This window comes from Leucoraja erinacea, unplaced genomic scaffold, assembly GCF_028641065.1.
Source record: "Leucoraja erinacea ecotype New England unplaced genomic scaffold, Leri_hhj_1 Leri_324S, whole genome shotgun sequence".
In the NCBI taxonomy this organism is placed as follows: Eukaryota; Metazoa; Chordata; class Chondrichthyes; order Rajiformes; family Rajidae; genus Leucoraja; species Leucoraja erinaceus.
This window is the reverse complement of record NW_026576225.1, coordinates 3,461-26,865: the sequence shown is the minus strand read 5'-3', so window position 1 is coordinate 26,865 and position 23,405 is coordinate 3,461. Positions and strand designations below refer to the sequence as shown.

Sequence of the window (23,405 nt, the reverse complement as noted above, 5' to 3'; positions counted from 1 at the left end):
CCAGCTTACGACTGCCCCCGACAATCAGTCTGAAGGATCGAGGAGGTTGAGGCAGCATGTGAGCAGGGGAGGGTTGGATACCGTCTGACCCGGGGAGGATTGACAGTGTGTGTGACCCAGGGTGCATGGGCTCCAGGGGGATGGGACAGTGTGTGACCCAGGGAGCATGGGCCCCAGGAGGATGGGACAGTGTGTGTGACCCAGGGAGCATGGGCCCCAGGGGATGGGACAGTTTGTGACACAGGGAGCATGGGCTCCAGGGGGATGGGACAGTGTGTGTGACCCAGGGAGCATGGGCCCCAGGAGGATGGGACAGTGTGTGTGACCCAGGGAGCATGGGGCCCAGGGGGATGGGACAGTGTGGGGCCCAGGGGGATGGGACAGTGTGTGACCCGGGAAGGGAGGGCACTGGTCGACTGTGATCATCTCCGTAGCCGGTGTTCAGACAGGGAACATATCACAGCAAAAACACAGTAGACAAACGCACTGATGAAGAGGTGCAGATGCACTTATCACCTGAGGCAACACTGTAGTTGATGCCAGCTAATCTCCCTGGGATTATTTTCCACATGCATGAACCACCCAGTTTACTCATGGATAATGGAAACACCTTGCAATTGCTCTCCTTCAACCAAGTGTGTCCCACCCATCACCATCACTCCACTTTCTGTGGCCTCATGCTCCCTGGTTTCAATGATACTTTGTCATGTGTACACAAGTTCAGTGACCATCCTCCTATACACAAGGATCATGAGAGACTGTAGACGATCACAGCTATTTTTATATGTCCATAGATTCAATAGGGACAGTCTTTTTCCGAGTAGGAGGAAAATCAAGAAACAAATGATTATAGGTTTCAAAGTGGGTGTCAAATTTTTATGGTAAAATCAGTACATGGATAGGATAGGTTCAGAGGGACATGGGCCTTACACAGGCTTGTGGGACTATAGTAGATCGGCCATGTTGTGTGACGTGTCCAAGGTGGGGCTGAAGAGCCGTGTTCCATGCCGTGTGCCTCTATGACTCTGACGCACAACTTGGGCCATAATAACTCCAACAGTGCAGACTACACAGAGTCCAAACACAAGAGTCGCCACGATTCATGCACCATCTTATACTCTTCACTTTCTCAGAAAGCCTCTCCCCAGTCACTGCATTAATTCACATCTGAATCTTCAATGAGGATGATTCATCGCCTCTACGATCACTCCCTCTGTCCTTTCAACTACTGCCTGCAGATGTTAACATCCTCTCTTTCTCAGTCCCTTCCTTAATCCCCTATCCTTCTGACCTGTGGACCATGTACTAGATGCAAACCAGATATCCAGACAACATTTATATCGTGAAGAATTCTGCAACACACCTGTGTCCATCCTTGTTGTTGAGGTCACTGGAGCCGCAGTCCTGTTTCCAACTTCAGCCGTGGTGTGGATAGGTGTTACTATATTCTGCTGCTCTGCAGTAACCCAAATAATAATAGTGGGATTAGACAATGATTAAGACAAGAATTAAAAGATATACAAGTGAACTGTGAACCACTATCCACCACGATCAATCTCCCGGTGTTGGGGGTGGGAGCGGGTAGGTTTGGGGGGAGGGGGGACGTAGGTTTGGATGGCTCGAAGGGCCGAATGGCCTACTCCTGCACCTAATTTCTATGTTTCTATGTCAACATTTAACCGGAAACTAAACTGAATCAGCCATTTCCATCCTGTGGCCTGGTGATGTAACAGTATTGAAATCTTGCACTGAGCGACTCGCTTCTTCACATTCAAACCTTTCCCCATGGACCACAATGGACATGTCAAGAGATGTTGCAGCTCCTACACCATCCAGAACAACACTGACCACTTGCCTGGCAGCCCATTCACTTGGATTAATGGGTCAATAACTAGACCGATGCTGCAAAGGCCAGTGCTGGGTCTCCCAGTTTTACAGCCTATATTAATGACATAGAAACATAGAAAATAGGTGCAGGAGTAGGCCATACGGCCCATTCAATATGATCATGGCTGATCATCCAACTCAGTATCCCATACCTGCCTTTTCTCCATACCCTCTGATCCCTTTAGCCACAAGGGCCACATCTAACTCCCTCTTAAATATAGCCAATGAACTGGCCTCACCTACCTTCTGTGGCAGAGAATTCCACACTCTCTGTGTGAAAAATGTTTTTCTCATCACCGTCCTAAAAGATTTCCCCCTTATCCTTAAACTGTGACCCCTTGTTCTGGACTTCACCAACATCGGGAACAATCTTCCTGCATCTAGCCTGTCCAACCCCTTAAGAATTTTGTAAGTTTCTATAAGATCCCCCCTTCTAACTTCACAGTCTAGCGAGTACAAGCTGAGTCTATCCAGTCTTTCTTCATATGAAAGCCCTGCCATCCCAGGAATCAGTCTGGTGAACCTTCTCTGTACTGCCTCTATGGCAAGAATGTCTTTCCTCAGATTAGGAGACTAAAACTGTACACAATACTCCAGGTGTGGTCTCACCAAGAACCTGAACAACTGGAGCAGAACCTCCCTGCTCTTATACTCAAATCCTTTTGCAATGAATGCTACCTTCTGTGGCAGTGAACGCTTTCTTCACTGCCTGCTGCACCTGCATGCCTACTTTCAATGACTGGTGTACCACGACACCCAGGACTCGTTGCATCTCCCCTTTTCCTAATCGGCCACCATTCAGATAATAGTCTACTTTCCCGTTTTTGCCACCAAAGTGATTACCTCACATTTATCCACATTATACTGCATCTGCCATGCATTTGCCCACTCACCCAACCTATCCAAGTCACCTTGCAGCCTCCTAGCATCCTCCTCACAGCTAACACTGCCCCCCAGCTTCGTGTCATCCGCAAACTTGGAGATGCTGCATTCAATTCCCTCATCCATGGGGTCCCAGCACTGTGCCTTGCCGTACCCCACTAGTCACTGCCTGCCATTCTGAAAAGGACCCGCTTACTCCTACTCTTTGCCTCCTGTCTGCCAGCCAGTTCTCTATCCACATCAATACTGAACTCCCAATGCTTTAAGTTTGCATACTAATCTCTTATGTGGGACCTTGTCGAAAGCCTTCTGAAATTCCAGATATAACACACCCACTGGTTCTCCTTTATCCACTCTACTAGTTACATCCTCGAAAAATTCTATAAGATTCGTCAGACATGATTTATTTTTCATAAATCCATGCTGGATTTGTCGAATGAATTCACCACTTTCCAAATGTGCTGCTATCCTTAATAACTGACAACAGCATTTTCACCACTACCAATGTTGGACTAACTGGTCTGTAATTCCCCGTTTTCTCTCTCCCTCCCTTTTTAAAAAGTGGGGTTACATTAGCTACATTCCAATCCTCAGGAACTACTCCAGAATCTAAAGAGTTTTGAAAAATTATCACTAATGCATCCACTACATCTGGGACTACTTCCTTAAGTACTCTGGGGTGCAACTTATCTGGCCCTGGGGATTTATCGGCCTTTAATCCATTCAATTTACCTAACACCACTTCCCGGCTAACCTGGATTTCACCCAGTTCCTCCATCTCATTTGATCCCTTGCTATTTCCGGCAGATTATTTATATCTTCCTTAGTGAAGACAGAACCAAAGTAGTTATTCAATTGGTCTGCCATGTTCTTGTTCCCCATGGTCAATCCGCCTGTTTCTGACTGCAAGGGACCTACATTTGTTTTAACTAATCTTTTCCTCTTCACATATCTATAAAAACGTTTGCAGTCAGTTTTTACGTTCCCTGCCAGTTTTCTTTCATAATCTATTTTTCCTTTTCCTAATTAAGCCCTTTGTCCTGCTCAGCTGGACTCTGGAATTTCACCCGGTAGACTGGTTTTTCCGGCTAATTTGTATGCATCATCTTTTGTTTTGATACTATCCCTGATTTCCCTTGTTATCCACGGATGTACTACCATCCCTGATTTATTCTTTTGCCAAACTGGGATGACTAATTGTTGTAGTTCATCCATGCAGTCTTTAAATGCCTTCCATAGAAACATAGAAATTAGGCCATTCGGCCCTTCGAGCCTGCATCGCCATTCAATATGATCATGGCTGATCATCCAACTCAGTATCCCGTACCTGCCTTCTCTCCATACCCTCTGATCCCCTTAGCCACAAGGGCCACATCTAACTCCCTCTTAAATATAGCCAAGGAACTGGCCTTGACTACCCTCTGTGACAGAGAGTTCCAGAGATTCACTCTATCTCCGTGTGAAAAAAGTTCTTCTCATCTCAGTTTTAAAGGATTTCCCCCTTATCCTTAAGTTGTGACCCCTTGTCCTGGACTTCCCCAACATCGGGAGCAATCTTCCTGCATCTAGCCTGTCGAACCCCTTAAGAATTTTGTACGTTTCTATAAGATCCCCTCTCAATCTCCTAAATTCTAGAGAGTATAAACCAAGTATATCCAGTCTTTCTTCATAAGACAGTCCTGACATCCCCCAGGAATCAGTCTGGTGAACCTTATCTGCACTCCCTCTATGGCAATAATGTCCTTCCTCAGATTTGGAGACCAAAACTGTACGCAATACTCCAGATGTGGTCTCACCAAGACCCTGTACAACTGCAGTAGAACCTCCCTGCTCCTATACTCAAATCCTTTTGCTATGAAAGCTAACATACCATTCGCTTTCTTCACTGCCTGCTGCACCTGCATGCCTACTTTCAATGACTGGTGTACCATGCCACCCGGCTTTATCTCCCTTTTTCCTAGTCGGCCACCATTTAGATAATAGTCTGGTGCTTTCCTGTTTTTGCCACCAAAATGGATAACCTCACATTTATCCACATTATACTGCATCTGCCAAACATTTGCCCACTCACCCAGCCTATCCAAGTCACCTTGCAGTCTCCTGGCATCCTCCTCACAGCTAACACTGCCCCCCAGCTTAGTGTCATCCGCAAACTTGGAGATATTGCCTTCAATTCCCTCATCCAGATCATTAATATATATTGTAAATAGCTGGGGTCCCAGCACTGAGCCTTGCGGTACCCCACTAGTCACTGCCTGCCATTGTGAAAAGGACCCGTTTACTCCCACTCTTTGCTTCCTGTTTGCCAGCCAGTTCTCTATCCACATCAATACTGAACCCCCAATGCCGTGTTCCATTGCATATCCACCGTCAACCCTTTAAGAATCAATTGCCAGTCTATCTTAGCAAATTCACGTTTCATACCCTCAAATTCACCTTTCTTTAAGTTCAGGACTCTTGTTTCTGAATTAACATTGTCACTCTCCATCCTAATGAAGAACTCAACCATATTATGGTCACTCTTGCCCAAGGGATCACGCACAACAAGACCAAAGATCTTATAGCAGAGCAAGATAGGCTACTCCTGCTAAATGCAATGGGCTGACGTGTAGAACGCTATGGAGGGGATCCTGGGCATTTTTCCACGCCCATTTTAGCAACTGAGCCTACCTGATCCGACCCGACTCGCAGTGTAATCAATGTTGCGGGGCAACAGTTTGTGTGGGTTAGATTCATAAATCCGTAAGTTCATACTTCTTGTCAAGAATAAAATTTGACTCTGGTAATTGTCTTTTTTAATGTTTTTTAAATCATTTCTTTTTAAATGGCTCACAAACAGTGTTTGATTTGATTTTGTAGTAACCGGAACCGACCCGACTCGCAGGGTAATTGACATTGCGGGGTAACTTTTTGTGTGTGATATAGGGTTAGATTCATAATTTTGTTAGTTCATAATTCTGTTCATTCTTGTTAAAGAATAAAATGTTTATAAACACACATACATGAAAATTATATAAATGTTTATAATCATATAACACACACAATTATATTCTGATCCAATAATGAACTTTATTTCAGACTAGACACGGGACATTAAATAAGAAACATTGTAAATAAGAAACATTGTAAACCTCCCCGCAACTTCTCACACACGAGGCCTTATCCCCTCTCCTGCTGCTCCGGGCCGCGCACTCTCTCTCCCGCTGCCCCGATCCTCACACTCCCTCTCCCGCTGCCCCGGGTCACGCACTCTCTCTCCCGCTGCTCCGGGCCGCGCACACCCTCTCCCCCAGGCCGCGCACTCCCTCTCCCACTGCCCCGGGCCGCGCACTCCCTCTCCCGCTGCCCCGGACCCCACACTCTCTCTCCCGCTGCCCCGGGCCGCGCACTCCCTCTCCCGCTGCCCCGGGCCGCGCACTCCCTCTCCCCGCTGCGGATCCAATCTTTGGCCGGAAGCGAGATGGCTGAGCAAGATGGCGAAACAAGATGGCGGAGGCAGGTTGCTAAAATGAGTCATAACATCACCCATGAATCCGCCCATGAGCGTACTACACTTTTGCGTGAGAGTAACCCATCTTGCTCTGCTATAAGATCTTTGAACAAGACTGCTAACTAACCCTTCCTCATTACTCAATACCCAGTCGTTGGTTCCTCTACATGTTGGTTTAGAAAACTATCCTGCATACATTCCAAGAAATCCTCTTCCTCAGCACCCCAGCCAATTTGATTTACCCAATCTATATGTAGATTGAAGTCACGCATTATAACTGTTTTACCTTTGTTGCACGCATTTCTAATTTCCTGTTTGATGCCACCCCCAACTCCACTACTACTATTAGGTGGCCTGTACACAACTCCCACTAGCGTTTTCTGCCCCTTAGTGTTTCGCAGCTCTACCCATATCGATTCCAAATCCTCCAAGCTAATGTCCTTCCTTTCTATTGCGTTAATCTCCTCTCTAACCAGCAACGCTACCCCGCCTCCTTTTCCTTTGTCTATCCCTCCGGAATATTGAATATTCCTGGATGTTCAGCTCCCAGCCTTGGTCACCCTGGAGCCATGTCTCCGTGATTCCAACTATATCATAGTCATTAATAGCTATCCACACATTCAACTTATTACTTGCATTGAGACACAATGCCTTCAGGCTTGTTCTCACAACACCCATACAATTATGTTGAAAAGTGGCCCTTTTTGATTTTGACCCTGGATTTGGCTGCCTGCCGCTTTTACTTTTCACCTTGCTACCCTCATTTTACACCCCTCTGTCTCTCTGCTTTTGCACCCATCCCCCTGACACATCAGTTTAAATCCTCCCCCGAAAGCACTAGCAAACACTCCCCAAACGACATTGGCTCCATTCCAGCCCAGTTGCAGACCGTCCTGCTTGTACTAGTCCCACCTCTCCCAGAACTGGTTCCAATGCAAAGAAATTGGCTGATGGAGCAACTAATAAAAAGGCAAGATGCAGTGAAACTGGTTAAACGAGCTAGCTCAGTGCTGGAGGGGAGAGTAGACTCTGGGATGGATGTGCTTGAGAGGCGTATGAGGCACAAGGTGCAGGTCATCCTGAAAAACCCCAGGCATCCCCTCCATGTAATTCTGGAGAGTCAAAAGAGCACTCGGAACAACAACCGGCTCCTCTCCCTGCCCTGTAGAACGGAGCGGTTCAGGAGATCCTTCACCCCTGCAGCCATTAGATTTTATAATTCGGACCGCTAGGCTGTAGGGGGATGCATTCTTGCAAATTTTAATTTTTAATTGTTAATTATTGGTCTTTTAAGTATTTATTGCTCTCAGGTAATGTCCACAGTGTATTCTATGTATTTTCTGTCTGTGTTCATTTTGAATCTGTGGGTTTGTTGGTTGGGGGCTTCAAGACATCTGAATTTTCCTGAGGGGATCAATAAAGTATTTATTATTATTATTATTATTAAGCAGCCTGTTGGGACTAGTTCTATTGGGAGAGAGGGTGTGTTGAGGTAAAGTGCTGTGTACAGGGCAAGTGTGAGTCTTTGGCAAGGAGTCTGAGGAGTGGGGGCAGGAGATAAAGGTCCAGCCTGTTGAATCAGCTGTGTAGCCTGTTGCGTGAGATTGTTGGTTCTTATTTCAGTGCTGTCAAGAGGCAGGTGGAATGATGCGACGTTCATGCGTGGGGTGTCAGAGCAACTGCTGGTCTCCCTGGTGACTAAACACGTGGGAAATGTGTCCAGGAGCATCCACCCCTCTCTCTCTCTCTCTCCCCCCTCCCTCCCTCCCTCTCTCTCTCCCCCCCCCCCTCCTCTCTCTCTCTCTCCCCCCCCTTGCTTTCCCCCCCCCCACCTCTCCCCCTCTCTGCCCCCCCCCTCCCTCTCTCCCCCACTGCCCTCTTTCCCTCCCCTCCCCCCCCCCCGCCCTTCTTCCCTCCCCTCCCCTCCCCCCCCCCCCCCCACCCCTCCCCCTCCTCTCCCCCTTGGTCTAGTATTCTATACTTCTATTAGGCCTCCACTCAGCTAAAACAATCTAGTCTTTGTCTGCCTTAGACCATATTTCCAACTGATGTATATTCTGATGGATCATTTATTCAGCTTTCCCCTTGATCCACAATTCTGAAAATAGTTCTGTTGTTTTTGAACGTACTAAATCGACCACCTACGTTTTTGTTCAAACATCGACATGTTTAGAAATTGCAGAGGTTCCAAAACTGATCCTTACAGAATACTGTTGGTCATGAACCCAGTCAGAATAACACTCCTCCACCACTATTCCTCTCTCCTGTTTCCCCTCGCTGTAAGTCCTTTGTTTTTTTTCTCTTCCCTGTCCCTACAGTCTTCACCATTCTGCAGCATCCCCTCCCCTCCCATTTAATTTCACTCACCTGCTCCTTGGATGAAACTCGATGATTCCTTGTTTGATGAATCTCGGTCATGATGGATTTTGCCACTTGGGTCAGTTCCAGGGCCGTGAACCACGTCTCCTATTCCTTGCCCTCTGGACTGACATTGTTCCCTTTCCTCTTCGGCGGGTTCACATTCCATTGATGTTCTGCTCTCAATCCCACTTTGCTTTTCTGTCGTTGTTCCTGTGTTCTGACCATCTTCTTTTGATGAGGTGCCTGGCCAAAGCCTTTTGAAGGCCTTTCCCACTTGAGTTAATTTCCCACCTGAAAAAAAATATTAAATGCTGGTTACAGAGCAATTTCAAATTGAGAAAACCACAGGTTGGGAATATCTGGCAGCAATCTGAGCTGACATTCAGGAGCAAGTGGAAATTAATGTTGTCTTAGAAACAGAGCAGGAAAACAAGCCATTTCAGGTTCAGAACTGCTGTAAACTTGGGAGGAACAGCAGCAGCAGATTAGCAAGAGACGACTGATTGGCTCTAGCCCAAGTGGGAGGAGAGAAGTGAGTCAGAGGGGTGAAAACAGTTGAAAACTGAGGAATTTGCTTTGTAAATTGGTAAATCAGGCAATTTATCAGTCAATTTAAGCAAGACGGCTCTTAGCGAGCGGCAGTGAGTGAGTGGCCTTGTGAGGGAAGTGCCCTGTGAGAAAAGTGTGAGTCTTAGGAGAGGAGACCACGCAATACGCTTGAGAGGTAGAGACGAAAGAAGGAGATGTCAGGCAAGCTGATTCAGTGCGATGCTTGCAGTATGTGGGAGGTCAAGGACACCGCTGGTGCCTCTGGCTGCTACAAATGCGAGAAGTGCATCCAGGTAGAGCTCCTGAAGGGCCGTGTTGGGGAACTGGAAAAGCAAGTGGACGACCTCCGGTTCGTACGAGAAATTGAGCCGTTCCTCGACAAGTCCTACAGTACAATTGTTACACCTAAGGTAGTGGAAGAGAGAAGGTGGGAGACAGTGAGAAAGGGAGGGAAGCATGGAATGCCAACGTCCCCGGATGGTGTACCTCTTGTAAACAGGTTCACCCGCTTAGAAGCTGTTGGGACAGAAGACGTGTTTACACTGAGTGGCGGACTGGCTTGTGATGCGAATAGGGCTGTTGAGCCAAAACCAAAAAGGCCTAAGGCAGGCAAGGCCATTGTAGTGGGAGACTCCATTGTGAGAGGTACGGACAGGGGTTTCTGCGGCAACAGACGGGATGCAAGGATGGTGTGCTGCCTTCCCGGTGCCAGGATCCAGGATGTCACGGATAGAGTGCAGAAAATCCTCAAGGGCGAAGGTGAACATCCGGAAGTGGTAGTGCATGTCGGCACAAACGATGTCGGAAAGAAGGGGATGAATATTCTGCAGCGTGACTTTAGAGAGCTCGGAAAAATGTTGAAAAGCAGGACCTCCAGGGTTGTTATCTCCGGTTTGCTTCCAGTTCCCCGTGCTGGCGAGAGCAGGAACAGGGAGATACGGGACCTGAACGTGTGGCTGAGGAACTGGTGCACGGGGCAGGGATTTAGATTCTTAGATCACTGGGATCTGTTTTGGGGTAAGGGGGAACTGTACAAAAGGGACGGATTGCATCTTAACGGGTGTGGGACCAGCATTCTGGCAGGCAGGTTTGCCACTGCTACACGGGTGGCTTTAAACTGAATAAGGGGGGTGGGGTGTCGAATGGGATAATGGAGGATGGAGTTAAAGGGAAAGGGTTTCTTAAATGTGTGAGCGTAGAGACCGAGGGGTGTAAAATGAGGGTAGAAGCAATAGGTAGCAAGGTGAAAAGTAAAAGTGGCAAGCAGACAAAACCAGGGCAAAAATCATTTGCTTTTAAAGAACAAACCTTACCTGAAACACTAGCAGAATCAACGATCACACTAATACTTAAAAAAGATAAATATATAGAAGAACCAGGATCATACAGAGCTATTGCATTGTTAAATACTGATCAAAAAATATTAGCGAAAATACTAGCTAGAAGACTAAGTCAATATGTCAGTAAAGTAATAAATAAGGATCAGACTGGATTTATACCTAAGAGACACTCATTTAATAACCTGAGACGTCTGCTTAATATAATGCACTCTCACAAATCTCAAGAACAAGAGTTATCTATCATTTCATTGGACGCAGAAAAAGCGTTTGATCAAGTAGAATGGGATTATATGTTTAAAGTATTGCAAAAATTTCAAATGGGAGAGAGCTTCATCGCATGGATAAAATTATTATATAACAAACCCACGGCTAGAATATTAACTAATAATATACTATCTACGAAATTCCAATTAACAAGGGGCAATAGGCAAGGGTGTTCATTATCACTGCTATTATTCGCTCTGGTAATTGAACCTTTAGCTGAAAAAATTAGAACACATCCTGACATCTATGGTTATAATACAAATCATTCAAATAACAAAATATCCTTATACGCAGACGATGTATTACTGTATATCACAAAACCCCAAATCAGTATACCAATCATATTAAACCTAATCGAGGATTTCGGATCTTTCTCAGGATACAGAATAAACTGGAACAAAAGTGAAATTATGTCGATAAAACCGAAAGACTCAACACATCTTTTGAAATTCCCCTTTAAAATAGCTACAGAAAAATTGAAATACTTAGGAATTGAAATCACTAGAAATTATCGCGGCATGTTTAATGCTAATTATAGCCCCTTACTTAAGAAATTAAACAATCTAATTAAATTCTGGAAAACGCTGCCGATGTATTTAATAGGTCGAATAAATGCTATAAAAATGATCTTTTTACCACAAATCCTATATTTATTTCAATCAATTCCAATATATCTTCCAAAAAAATGTTTCAAAAAATTAGTCTCAGACATCACAAACTTTATATGGGATTATAAATCCCACAGAATACAAAGAGCACACCTCAGTAAACCAAAAGAGATGGGTGGTCTAGCGCTCCCTAACTTTATGTACTATAATTGGGTGGTAAATATTAAAAATATGATTCACCTGCTGGACAACTCTGCCCAGCAGGTGGATTGGATTATAATGGAGAGAGAGGACTGCGCTCCTGGTAATACAGGAGCGACTCTCCTCTCACAAACGAATTTGAATAACAAACATTATAATAAAAATCCAATGATACATAGTACAATTAGAACTTGGAAACAAATAAAACAGAACTTAAAATTAAGAAATCTATCTCTGCTAATGCCAATAGCCAATAACGCTTCGTTTAAACCCTCAATTATAGATAAATCATTTACACAATGGGAAAGAACGGGAATCAAAACGCTCGGAGACCTGTATGAATTAGGGAAATTATTACCATTTCAACAATTACAACTGAATTATAACTTGAAAAATAATCAATATTTTAAATATCTTCAAATCCGTGATTATCTGAAAAAATATACAAAAGACTATTATAATATGCTCCCAGACTTATTAGATGAAGCCATGAAGATAAAGGCTGAATCAGCAAATCTAATATCATACTTATATAATATTATATTGAATATAGAAATACCTACAACAGATAATATTAGAAGAGACTGGGAACAAGAACTAGCTATAAAAATTTCAAAAGAGAGCTGGGATAAACACTTATTATATGTGCATAAATGCTCGATCAACGTACGACATACTCTAATCCAATATAAAACATTACATAGACTATATTATTCAAAAACTAAAATAAATAAACTTTTCCCCAATGTCTCACCCATTTGTGATAAATGTCAGTCACAAGAAGCTAACATAGCGCACTTTTGTTTTCTGTATAAAAATTCAAAAATTCTGGAACAAAATATTTGAAATCTTCACAAAATTATTTAAAACATAACTACTACCCAAAGTAGAATGGATCATTTTTGGAATATCGGAAGGTAACCCAGAATTAAATATGTTTCAAAAGAACTTACTTAATTATGGGCTAATAATGGGAAAAAAGCTTATACTTAAATTTTGGAAAAATGCTCCAATACCAACAACAAAAATGTGGATTTCAAACATGTTCGAAACACTACACTTGGAAGAGATGAGACTCCTCCTAGCAGGCAAAGCAGATCACTTCCAAAAGACGTGGTCTGCATTTATGGATCTATTACAAGCATAAGGTGCAATAATAAGTTAAAACATACCAGGACCTGGTAATGGGGGGTATAAAATATTTTTTTAATAAAAACACGGTTGGTATATCCTTTTTTTACGGAGTTTTGTGTTACAATAGAGCGATTGATTTTCCTTTCTCCTTTTTTTTCTTTTCTTTCTAGGGTCTTATTTCTTTTCTTTGCTTCCTTCTCTAATTCCTTCCCTAAGGGGTTCTCTTCTCCCAACACTTTCCTGCACCTTCACGATTCTTGCTTACTTTCCTTACTTCTTTTATTTCTATCTTTTTTAAAGCTCAAAAAATGAAGTGGTACAACATAATGTAATAAGATATATGCGATGTATTAATGTGATTTACTGTACTGCTAATAAAAATAAAATTAAAAAAAAAAAAAAAAATCAAAAAGGGCCACTTTTCAACATAATTGTATAAGGGGTAAGAGTGTTGTAAAAACAAGCCTGAAGGCTTTTTGTCTCAATGCAAGGAGCATTCGTGATAAGGTGGATGAGTTGAATGTTAGATTTACTAGAATGTTGCCTGGGTTTCAACAACTAAGTTACAGAGATAGGTTGAATAAGTTAGGTCTTTATTCTCTGGAGCGCAGAAGGTTAAGGGGGGGACTTGATAGAGGTCTTTAAAATGATGAGAGGGATAGACAGAGTTGATGTGGACAAGCTTTTTCCTTTGAGAATAGGGAAGATTCAAACGAGAGGACATGACTTCAGAATTAAGGGACAGAAGTTTAGGGGTAATATGAGGGAGAACTTCTTTACTCAGAGAGTGGTAGCGGTGTGGAATGAGCTTCCAGTCGAAGTGGTGGAGGCAGGTTCATTGGTATCATTTAAAAATAAATTAGATAGGCATATGGATGAGAAGGGAATGGAGGGTTATGGTATGAGTGCAGGCAGGTGGGACTAAGGGAAAAAAAGTTGTTCGGCACGGACTTGTAGGGCCGAGATGGCCTGTTTCCGTGCTGTAATTGTTATATGTTATATGGTTAATGTGCAGATAACTATTAATGACTATGATATAGTTGGGATTACGGAGACATGGCTCCAGGGTGACCAAGGCTGGGAGCTGAACATCCAGGGATATTCAATATTCAGGAGGGATAGAGAGAAAGGAAAAGGAGGTGGGGGTAGCGTTACTGATTAGAGAGGAAATTAATGCAATGGAAAGGAAGGACATTAGTTTGGAGGATGTGGAATCGGTATGGGTAGAGCTGCGAAACACTAAGGGGCAGAAAACGCTGGTGGGTGTTGTGTACAGGCCACCTAACAGTAGTAGTGAAGTTGGAGATGGTATCAAACAGGAAATTAGAAATACGTGCGACAAAGGCAAAACAGTTATAATGGGTGAATCAAATTGGCAGGGGTGCTGAGGAAGAGGACTTCTTGGAATGTATGCGGGATAGTTATCTAAATCAACATGTAGAGGAACCAACGAGAGAGCAGGCTATTTTAGACTGGGTATTGAGTAATGAGGAAGGGTTAGTTCGCAATCTAGTTGTACGTGCCCCCTTGGGCAAGATTGACCATAATATGGTTGAGTTCTTCATTAGGATGGAGAGTGACATTGTTAATTCAGAAACAATGGTTCTGAACTTAAAGAAAGGTAACTTTGAGGGTATGAGACATGAATTGGCCAAAATTGACTGGCAATTAATTCTAAAAGGGTTGACGGTGGATATGCAATGGAAGACATTTAAAGACTGCATGGATGAACTACAAAAATTGTTCATCCCAGTTTGGCAAAAGAATAAATCAGGGAAGGTAGTACATCTGTGGATAACAAGGGAAATCAGGGATAGTATCAAAGCAAAGGATGATGCGTACAAATTAGCCAGAAAAAGCAGCATACCGGAGGACTGGGAGAAACTCAGAGACCAGCAGAGGAGGACAAAGGGCTTAATTAGGAAAGGAAAAATAGATTATGAAAGAAAACTGTCAGGGAACATAAAAACTGACTGCAAAAGTTTTTATAGAAATGTGAAAAGAAAGAGATTAGTTAAAACAAATGTAGGTCCCTTGCAGTCAGAAACAGGTGAGTTGATCATGGGGAACAAGGATATGGCGGACCAATTGAATAACTACTTTGGTTCCTTCTTCACTAAGGAAGACATAAATAATTTGCCGGAAATAGCAGTGGACCACGGGTCAAAGGAGTTGGAGGAATTGAGTGAAATCCAGGTTAGCCGGGAAGTGGTGTTGGGTAAATTGAATGGATTAAAGGCCGATAAATCCCCAGGGCCAGATAGGCTGCATCCCAGAGTACTTAAGGAAGTAGCTCCAGAAATAGTGGATGCATTAGTAATAATCTTTCAAAACTCTTTAGATTCTGGAGTAGTTCCTGAGGATTGGCGGGTAGCAAACGTAACCCCACTTTTTAAGAAGGGAGGGAGAGAGAAAACAGGGAATTACAGACCAGTTAGTCTAACATCGGTAGTGGGGAAACTGCTAGAGTCAGTTATTAAAGATGGGATAGCAGCACATTTGGAGAGTGGTGAAATCATTGGACTAAGTCAGCATGGATTTACGAAAGGTAAATGTCTGACGAATCTTATAGAATGTTTCGAGGATGTAACTAGTAGCGTGGATAGGGGAGAACCAGTGGATGTGGTGTATCTGGACTTCCAGAGGCTTTCGACAAGGTCCCACATAAGAGATTAGTATACAAACTTAAAGTACACGGCATTGGGGGTTCAGTATTGATGCGGATAGAGAACTGGCTGGCAAACAGGAAGCAAAGAGTAGGAGTAAACGGGTCCTTTTCACAATGGCAGGCAGTGACTAGTGGGGTACGGCAAGGCTCAGTGCTGGGACCCCAGCTATTTACAATATATATTAATGATCTGGATGAGGGAATTGAAGGCAATATCTCCAAGTTTGCGGATGACACTAAGCTGGGAGGCAGTGTTAGCTGTGAGGAGGATGCTAGGAGACTGCAAGGTGACTTGGATAGGCTGGGTGAGTGGGCAAATGTTTGGCAGATGCAGTATAATGTGGATAAATGTGAGGTTATCCATTTTGGTGGCAAAAACAGGAAAGCAGACTATTATCTAAATGGTGGCCGACTAGGAAAAGGGGAGATGCAGCGAGACCTGGGTGTCATGGTACACCAGTCATTGAAAGTAGGCATGCAGGTGCAGCAGGCAGTGAAGAAAGCAAATGGTATGTTAGCTTTCATAGCAAAAGGATTTGAGTATAGGAGCAGGGAGGTTCTACTGCAGTTGTACAGGGTCTTGGTGAGACCACACCTGGAGTATTGCGTACAGTTTTGGTCTCCAAATCTGAGGAAGGACATTATTGCCATAGAGGGAGTGCAGAGAAGGTTCACCAGACTGATTCCTGGGATGTCAGGACTGTCTTATGAAGAAAGACTGGATAGATTTGGTTTATACTCTCTAGAATTTAGGAGATTGAGTGGGGATCATATAGAAACTTACAAAATTCTTGGGGGGTTGGACAGGCTAGATGCAGGAAGATTGCTCCCGATGTTGGGGAAGTCCAGGACAAGGGGTCACAGCTTAAGGATAAGGGGGAAATCCTTTAAAACCGAGATGAGAAGAACTTTTTTCACACAGAGAGTGGTGAATCTCTGGAACTCTCTGCCGCAGAGGGTAGTCGAGGCCAGTTCATTGGCTATATTTAAGAGGGAGTTAGATGTGGCCCTTGTGGCTAAGGGGATCAGAGGGTATGGGGAGAAGGCAGGTACGGGATACTGAGTTGGATGATCAGCCATGATCATATTGAATGGCGGTGCAGGCTCAAAGGGCCGAATGGCCTACTCCTGCACCTAATTTCTATGTTTCTATGTTTCATTCAACCTAACCAAAATGGACGAGAAGCCGAAGCAAAGAAGTCGAAGCCAAAGAACCGAATGGAAACGAGGTCGAAACGCCAAAAAAAACGAAAGAGTATGAAGACGAAACGCCCACTAACCAAAAGGATGGGTCGCCTAAATGCAAACTCACCGAATGGCTGCTCTGTCGAAACGGCACCTACCCGAAAGGCGGCATCGCCTACAGGCCAACGGAGCGACTGTCGGGATGAATGATATTTTGATGTAACCCAACATCGTTTGCGCCCGTGTCGACGTGTTGTCGCTCACAAACGTACTGACAGTGAGTGGGAATGAACCGTCTTTCTGACCCTGGTGCGAGGAGTGGGAAAACCCCTTGCCAAAGCCACATGCCTGTGGAAATGAGCAAGGCCAGGCGTTGCGCTCCCCGCCTGCCAGCAGCCACAGATGGGATTTCTCATTCACAATGTAATTTCGGTCAAATTCCTACCTTTCCAACAGATCCCACTTCATCTCTCTCCATAACCACACCTCTGCTACAGCCACAGTCACTCAAGGCGTTCCCCAAGCCTCGTACTCGGCCCCCTCCTCTTCATCATGTACATCCTCCCCCTTGGTCAGATACTCCACCACTTCAATCTGGACTTCCACTGCTATGCTGATGACACCCAGATCTACCTTGGCACCAAATCCCCCCACAACCCTCCCCTCTCCCATATCAACTCTTGTTTGTCAGCTATAAAAACCTGGATGCAACATAATTTCCTCAAACTCAACAGCGATAAGACAGAATTCCTCCTCATAGGCTCCAAAGCCACACTCAGCAAAATCAATAACCCCACTCTCACCATCGACGGCACCACTGTCTCCCCATCTCCCCAGGCCCGCAACCTTGGCGTGATCTTTGATTCCACCCTCTCCCTTGAGCCTCACATCCGCCATGTCATTAAAACCTCCTTCTTTCATCTCCGCAACATCGCCAAACTCAGACCCTCTCTCACACCGCCCGCTGCTGAAAGACTCATCCATGCCTTCATCTCCTCCCGACTGGACTATTGCAACTCACTTCTCCTTGGCATCAGCTCCACCTACATCAACCGACTCCAACTGGTCCAGAACGCAGCCGCTCGACTCATCACCCACTCCAAATCCTGGCATCACATCACTCCAGTCCTCAAACAACTTCACTGGCTTCCCATCTCCCACCGGATCACCTACAAAATCCTGATCCTCACTTACAAAGCCCTCCACCATCTGGTTCCCCCATATCTCACTGACCTCCTCTCCCCCTACCAACCCTCACGGTCCCTCAGATCCACATCAGCTGGTCTCCTCTCCATCCAAAAGTCCAACCTCCGCAGTTTTGGGGACAGAGCCTTCTCCAGGGCAGCTCACAGGCTCTGGAACTCCCACCCCCAACTGATCCGTAATTCCATGTCCCTCACCATCTTCCAGTCCCGCCTCAAGACCCATCTCTTCACCTCTGCCTATCCTTAGCCCCACGTGCCGTCCCTTTTCATCTGTGCATCAATTGCCTCATACTGTGTTTTGTATTGAATTCTGTATTTACTTTGTGTACTAGTCATGTCTCTACTATTTATTTCATTCCCCTTACATGTTTTTCCTCTACCTGCTAAATTTTTGTAAGGTGTCCTTGAGACTCTTGAAAGGCGCCCATAAATAACATTTATTATTATTATTATTAAATGCTGAGAGGCAAGGAGAGGGGGTGGAGAGAGTGTGTGGAGGGAGAAGGAGGGTGGGGGTAGACAGAGACAACATTTAGCATTCTTGTCATTTGCTGCAGCATAGAATGCAAGTGCAGGGAGGCCTTGATACAAATTTATAGGGAGCTAATTAAGCCTTAAGTGGGAGGAGTGTATGCAATTCTGATCTCCATACTGTGGGAAGGATGCCTTTGAACTGTGAAGATACAGATGAGATTCATCAGGATATTGCTCGGAAATGAATATTTCAATTATCAATAGAGTCTGGAGTGATTTAAGTTGTCTTCCTTGAAGCTGGGGCGGACAGGCAGTGATCCAGAAGTACAGAATACTATGAGAAAAATAGAGTCAAAGGCAAAAATAGTTTAGAGGATGATCTTCAGGGAAGAATCTTTCAGCAGTGATGGCTGCAGTCAGGGACACACTGTCTGGGGTGGTGTTGGAGGCAGGCACTCCGTCACAACATTGTAGGAGCACCTGGATGTCCATTCGATCTGTAAATGGATAGTAGACGACAGACCAAGTGCTCAGAAATGGGATTAGTGTAAATAAATTGACAGGTGGCAAATGGGTCAAAAGCTCATTTCTGCGCAGAATCTGTTTCTGGACTCTGATATTCTGGCTTAACTTTTGCAGCAACTCAAATCATTTGTCTCCAAAAAGAGTGCTGATTTATCAGACAATTCCTGCATCTGTGACGTCACTGTCCCTGTAGATATCAATCCTCTGTGCTCAGTCCCTTCCCTATTCTCACTTCTGTGCGAACCTCATTTGTTGCATCAGGTGTACACCCACTGTCAGGGCATCATATATATGTCACAAAGGCTCACAAACCTTTTTGTTTCTTTGATGTAGAGGCCACTGAATCACCTTCCCTGTCACCACCTTCAGCCATGATGTCGACAGACGATCACAAACTCTGTAGCTCTGGAATAAACATTATTAACAGAACCATCAGTTGACAATTGAATGTGAAGGAAGACATTGCCTTGTGAAACAACAAACAGCATTACAGTGCAGCAGAGATGTGGAAAACACCACATCCAAACAAGGTACACCCCTGCAAATTAGCAAAAATAAAAGCAGGAGTAGACCACCTAGCTCTTCATGTCTGACCTGTCATCCATAAAACTTTGTCTGATGTATCCAAGGCAGCAATTCATCATTTGTGCCAGATCCCTGAAGTTTTCAAACCCCCTGATCGCCGTGTCACTATTCCAGACCAAACACAGTCAATCCCCAACATCCACACCTCACCTGTTTGGAGACATCAACTCACAGAAAGAGGAAAAATACCCACTGGTGGGGAATTACTGTCACACTCTGCTGGCCCTATTCTTACCACAACCCTGCCATTCAGGACAGAAGCTTCCATTCCTCCATGTTACCAATTGCCAAATTTCCCACTAACTGGAACAGGAAATAAACTACAAGCATCCCAACTCTACTGGAAACTGGAGTCCCCACCTCTCCCATGGCACATTCCACCACATCCCTGGAGTTTCCATTCCAGAATAGAAGGATTATATCCCAGGCCTGGACTTTGCAGCATCTCCATGATGTCAGGTGATGTCTGCAGTACCACCACTTCACAGGAGAATCACCCGTCCCATCTCTACAGGACGCTGCCCAAACCCGCCCAAATGTTCATCGGACGGCGTTACCGGGAGGGAGCTGGAGACATCAGGCGCTAGCAGTGGCCCAGTAGGAGGGTGAACTGGGTTCATGCCTACAGCCCTTCAAGGTAGGTGGAGGCACCCCGTGGGACACAAAGATGGGTGAGGAGAGGGAGGTCTGTTCACAGGAACACGAACTGCACCAGGACATCGAGCTCGCGGGCGACTCTGATTTGGACTTTGAAAATGGCGATGCCTGCATGTGTAATATGCGCTAAAAGAATTTCTCTGTAGTTGCATATTGAACTACTGAATTGTTGACCAAACATCTGTTCCTCTCAGCACTCAGCTCTCCAACTGATTCATTCTCAACAAAGAGGGATTATCCTTTGGTATCTTGCAGAAATTTTCTATTATCATAGCGGAAAGATACAATTCTGCATTAAATGGTACTACTTCTGGTCCTGAACTATTCCAACTGTGGACAGGTGATCTCTTTCTACCTTTAGACAACTTCTAGCATCTAAATCAAACATATTTGTTTATCTTACCATTGTGTGTGATCTGGCCAAGTATAATTGACTACCATTTGTTACCAGTGTAATAAAGACGATGTGTATTTACTTTATTGATTAAAACAGTGAATACAGAAAACAGTGGAAGTGCAAGTGTATATGATCCATTATCTGAACTGGGACTGTATCAAATGTTGCTCAAACTGCTGAGTGTTTCTACCATGTCGGCATTTTCTTTTTTCTTCAGATCTTCTGGAATAGCAACATATATTTTTAATTCCATGCAACAAAAAAAAAAAAAAAAAACTGGTTGCAAAAGTCACGTCATTCTGCAGTGGTCAACAGATTTGTGTAAATTTAATATTTCCACTCACATACCCAATAGTCCCAACTCATTTGAATAATGAAATGAGAACTGACATATACAAAATGCATTCTGTGTTGCAAATCTGAAATCCTCACAGTATCCTTTCCTCTTACTATCATTCTGCTGCAACTTCTCCTATGATCACTCAGTCTCAGCTGTGACCAGAGGGCGATAAAAATGTGTAAGTCTCCCTACAGAAGGCTCAGAAAGGCCTTTACTCTGGTAATTGAGGACGTTTTATCAGCAAAAATAACTGAAACCGGAAATAAGCTGACGGTTTAATTATGAAATAGTAACCTGAACATTCCGCCATTTAGTAACTGTAAAACAAACTGGGACATTTGCTTTGACTCCACCAGACTGCTCAGCACATTCAACACATCAACTGTTAGTTACAACTCTATAGAAGTGTGTGTGTGTGATGTGCAGCATCTCCACCAACACATCCAGTGACAAAACACAGCTGTTTTTGAACTTGACTGTTGTGCTTCAAACTATCACGGTGACACATTTACTCACAACAATCAATTCAATGTCCTGACAAAAGCAAATCCAATTCAATGGGGAAATTTAACCCAAGTCTGTCCCCAACATTAGACCCGTCCACTGGGGACCGGCGGACAAAATACTCACCGATGGCAACTTGTTGTCCTCGCTCCCCAGCCCTGAGTCCGAGTCTCCCGGCCCGGACAGTGGAGCCTTTCTCCTCTCCTCGCTCCCCCAACGCGTGGACTCTCTCTCCCCGCTCCCCCGGCCCGGACACCGGGGCCTCTCTTCTCCCGCTCCCCCAACGCGTGGACCCTGTCTCCCCGCTCCCCCGGCCCGGACACCGGGGCCTCTCTTCTCCCGCTCCCCCAACGCGTGGACTCTCTCTCCCCGCTCCCCCGGCCCAGACAGTGGAGTCTGTCTCCTCTCCCCGCTCCCCCGGCCCGGACACCGGGGCCTCTCCCCGCTCCCCCGGCCCGGACACCGGGGCCTCTCCCCGCTCCCCCGGCCCGGACACCGGGGCCTCTCCCCGCTCCCCCGGCCCGGACACCGGGGCCTCTCCCCTCTCCCCCGGCCCGGACACCGGGGCCTCTCCCCGCTCCCCCGGCCCGGCCCCGAGTCTGTGTCTCCCCGCTCCGCCGGAAGGAAGCGCCGCCCATCCGGTGACTTGCCAGACTGTGCACATGCGCACTGCGGCTTGTGCGTCATCAGCGCGGGGCGGGGGCGGGGGCGGGGCCGGTTACGTCACCGGGAATGAGATGATCAAAGCCGCAGAGACAACAACAACAACAACAAAGCTGGAGAAACTCAGCGGGAGAGAGAGGGAGGGAGGCAGCAACTAAGGAAATAAGAAGTTTCAGGTCGAGACCCTTCTTTAGACTGATGTGGGGGCAGGAAGAAGAAAGGAAGAGGCGGACAGTGGGCTGTGGGAGAGCTGGGAAGGAGCGAGAAAGCAGAGACTCTGAAATTGGAGGTCAATGTTCATACCGCGGGGGTGTAAACTACCCGTGAAATATGAGGTGTTGCTCCTCCAATATGCAGTGGACCTCACTCTGGCCATGGAGGAGGCCCAGGACAGAAAGGTCTGATTCCGAATGGGAGGGGGATTTGAAGAGCTGAGCCACCGGGAGATCAGGTTGGTTATTGCGAACCCAGTGGAGGTGTTGGGCGAAGAGATCGCCACGCCTACGCTTGATCTCACCGATGTAGAGCAGTTCACACCTAGAGCAGTGGATGGAAGAGATGAGATTGGAGGAGGTGCAGGTGAACCTCTGAAAAGACTGCTTGGGTCCTTGGATGGTGTCGAGGTGGAAGGTGAAGTGGGAGTGTAGCATTTCATGTGGTTGCTAGGAAAAGTACCAGGGGTTTGGGTGGGAAGGGACTAATTGACCGGGGAGTTACGAAGGGAGTCGTCCCTGCGGAAAGCCGAAACGGGAGGAGATGGAAGATGTGGCCAGTGGTGGGATCTTTCTGCCCTGGGCCTCCTCATGGCCAGAGTGAGTCCCACTGCAAAATCGGAGGAGCAGCACCTCATATTTTGCTTGTGTAGTTTACACCCCAGCGGTATAAACATTCACTTCTCCGATTTCAGGTAGTCCTTGCTTTCTCCCTCTTTCCCCATCTCCTTCCCAGCTCTCCCACAGCTTACTCTCTCCGCCTCTTCAATTCTTCTTTCCGCCCCCCCACCCCCACATCAGTCTGAAGAAGGGTCTCTACTCGAAACGTGACCTTTTCCTTCGCTCCATCGATGCTGCCTCACCCGCTGAGTTGCTCCAGCATTTTTGTCTACCTTCGATTCTTTCTTAATCAAACCAGCAGATGCTGCAAATCTGAAATAAAGGCCCGCAGATACTGCAAACCTGAAATAAAGACCCGCAGATGCTGCAAAACAGAAATAAAGACCCGCAGATGCCGCAAATCTGATATGTTTAAGAAGGAATTGCAGATGCTGGAAAATCGAAGGTCGACAAAAATTGTGGAGAAACTCAGCAGGTGAGGCAGCATCTATGGAGCGAAGGAAATAGGCACCGTTTTCAGTTGAAACCCTTCTTCAGACTGCCTCACCCACTGAGTTTCTCCTGCAAATCTGTTATATGACCGGTAGATGCTACAGGTCTGAAATCAACCTCACAGATGCTGCAGGTCTGAAATCAAACCGGAAAACATAACC

The 23,405-nt window shown here is 45.5% G+C and overlaps 1 protein-coding gene across 2 annotated transcripts in view; it reads right to left on the bottom strand.

Moving 5' to 3' along the window:
• The window catches only part of LOC129693518 (NACHT, LRR and PYD domains-containing protein 3-like), a 34,564-nt gene extending 13,131 nt beyond the window's left edge, over positions 1–21,433 (bottom strand). The window contains exons 1-4 of one of the 2 annotated variants that reach the window (XM_055630329.1): positions 21,383–21,433; positions 19,086–19,178; positions 8,627–8,911; positions 1,364–1,456 (exon numbers count right to left, since the gene is read on the bottom strand). In XM_055630329.1, the coding sequence (XP_055486304.1) occupies positions 1,364–1,456; positions 8,627–8,911; positions 19,086–19,146 (439 nt within the window). In that variant the 5' untranslated portion in view covers positions 19,147–19,178; positions 21,383–21,433. The remainder of the gene's footprint in view (positions 1–1,363; positions 1,457–8,626; positions 8,912–19,085; positions 19,179–21,382) is intronic. The other variant, XM_055630328.1, reaches the window with a different exon arrangement.
• Positions 21,434–23,405: the final 1,972 nt, after the last annotated feature.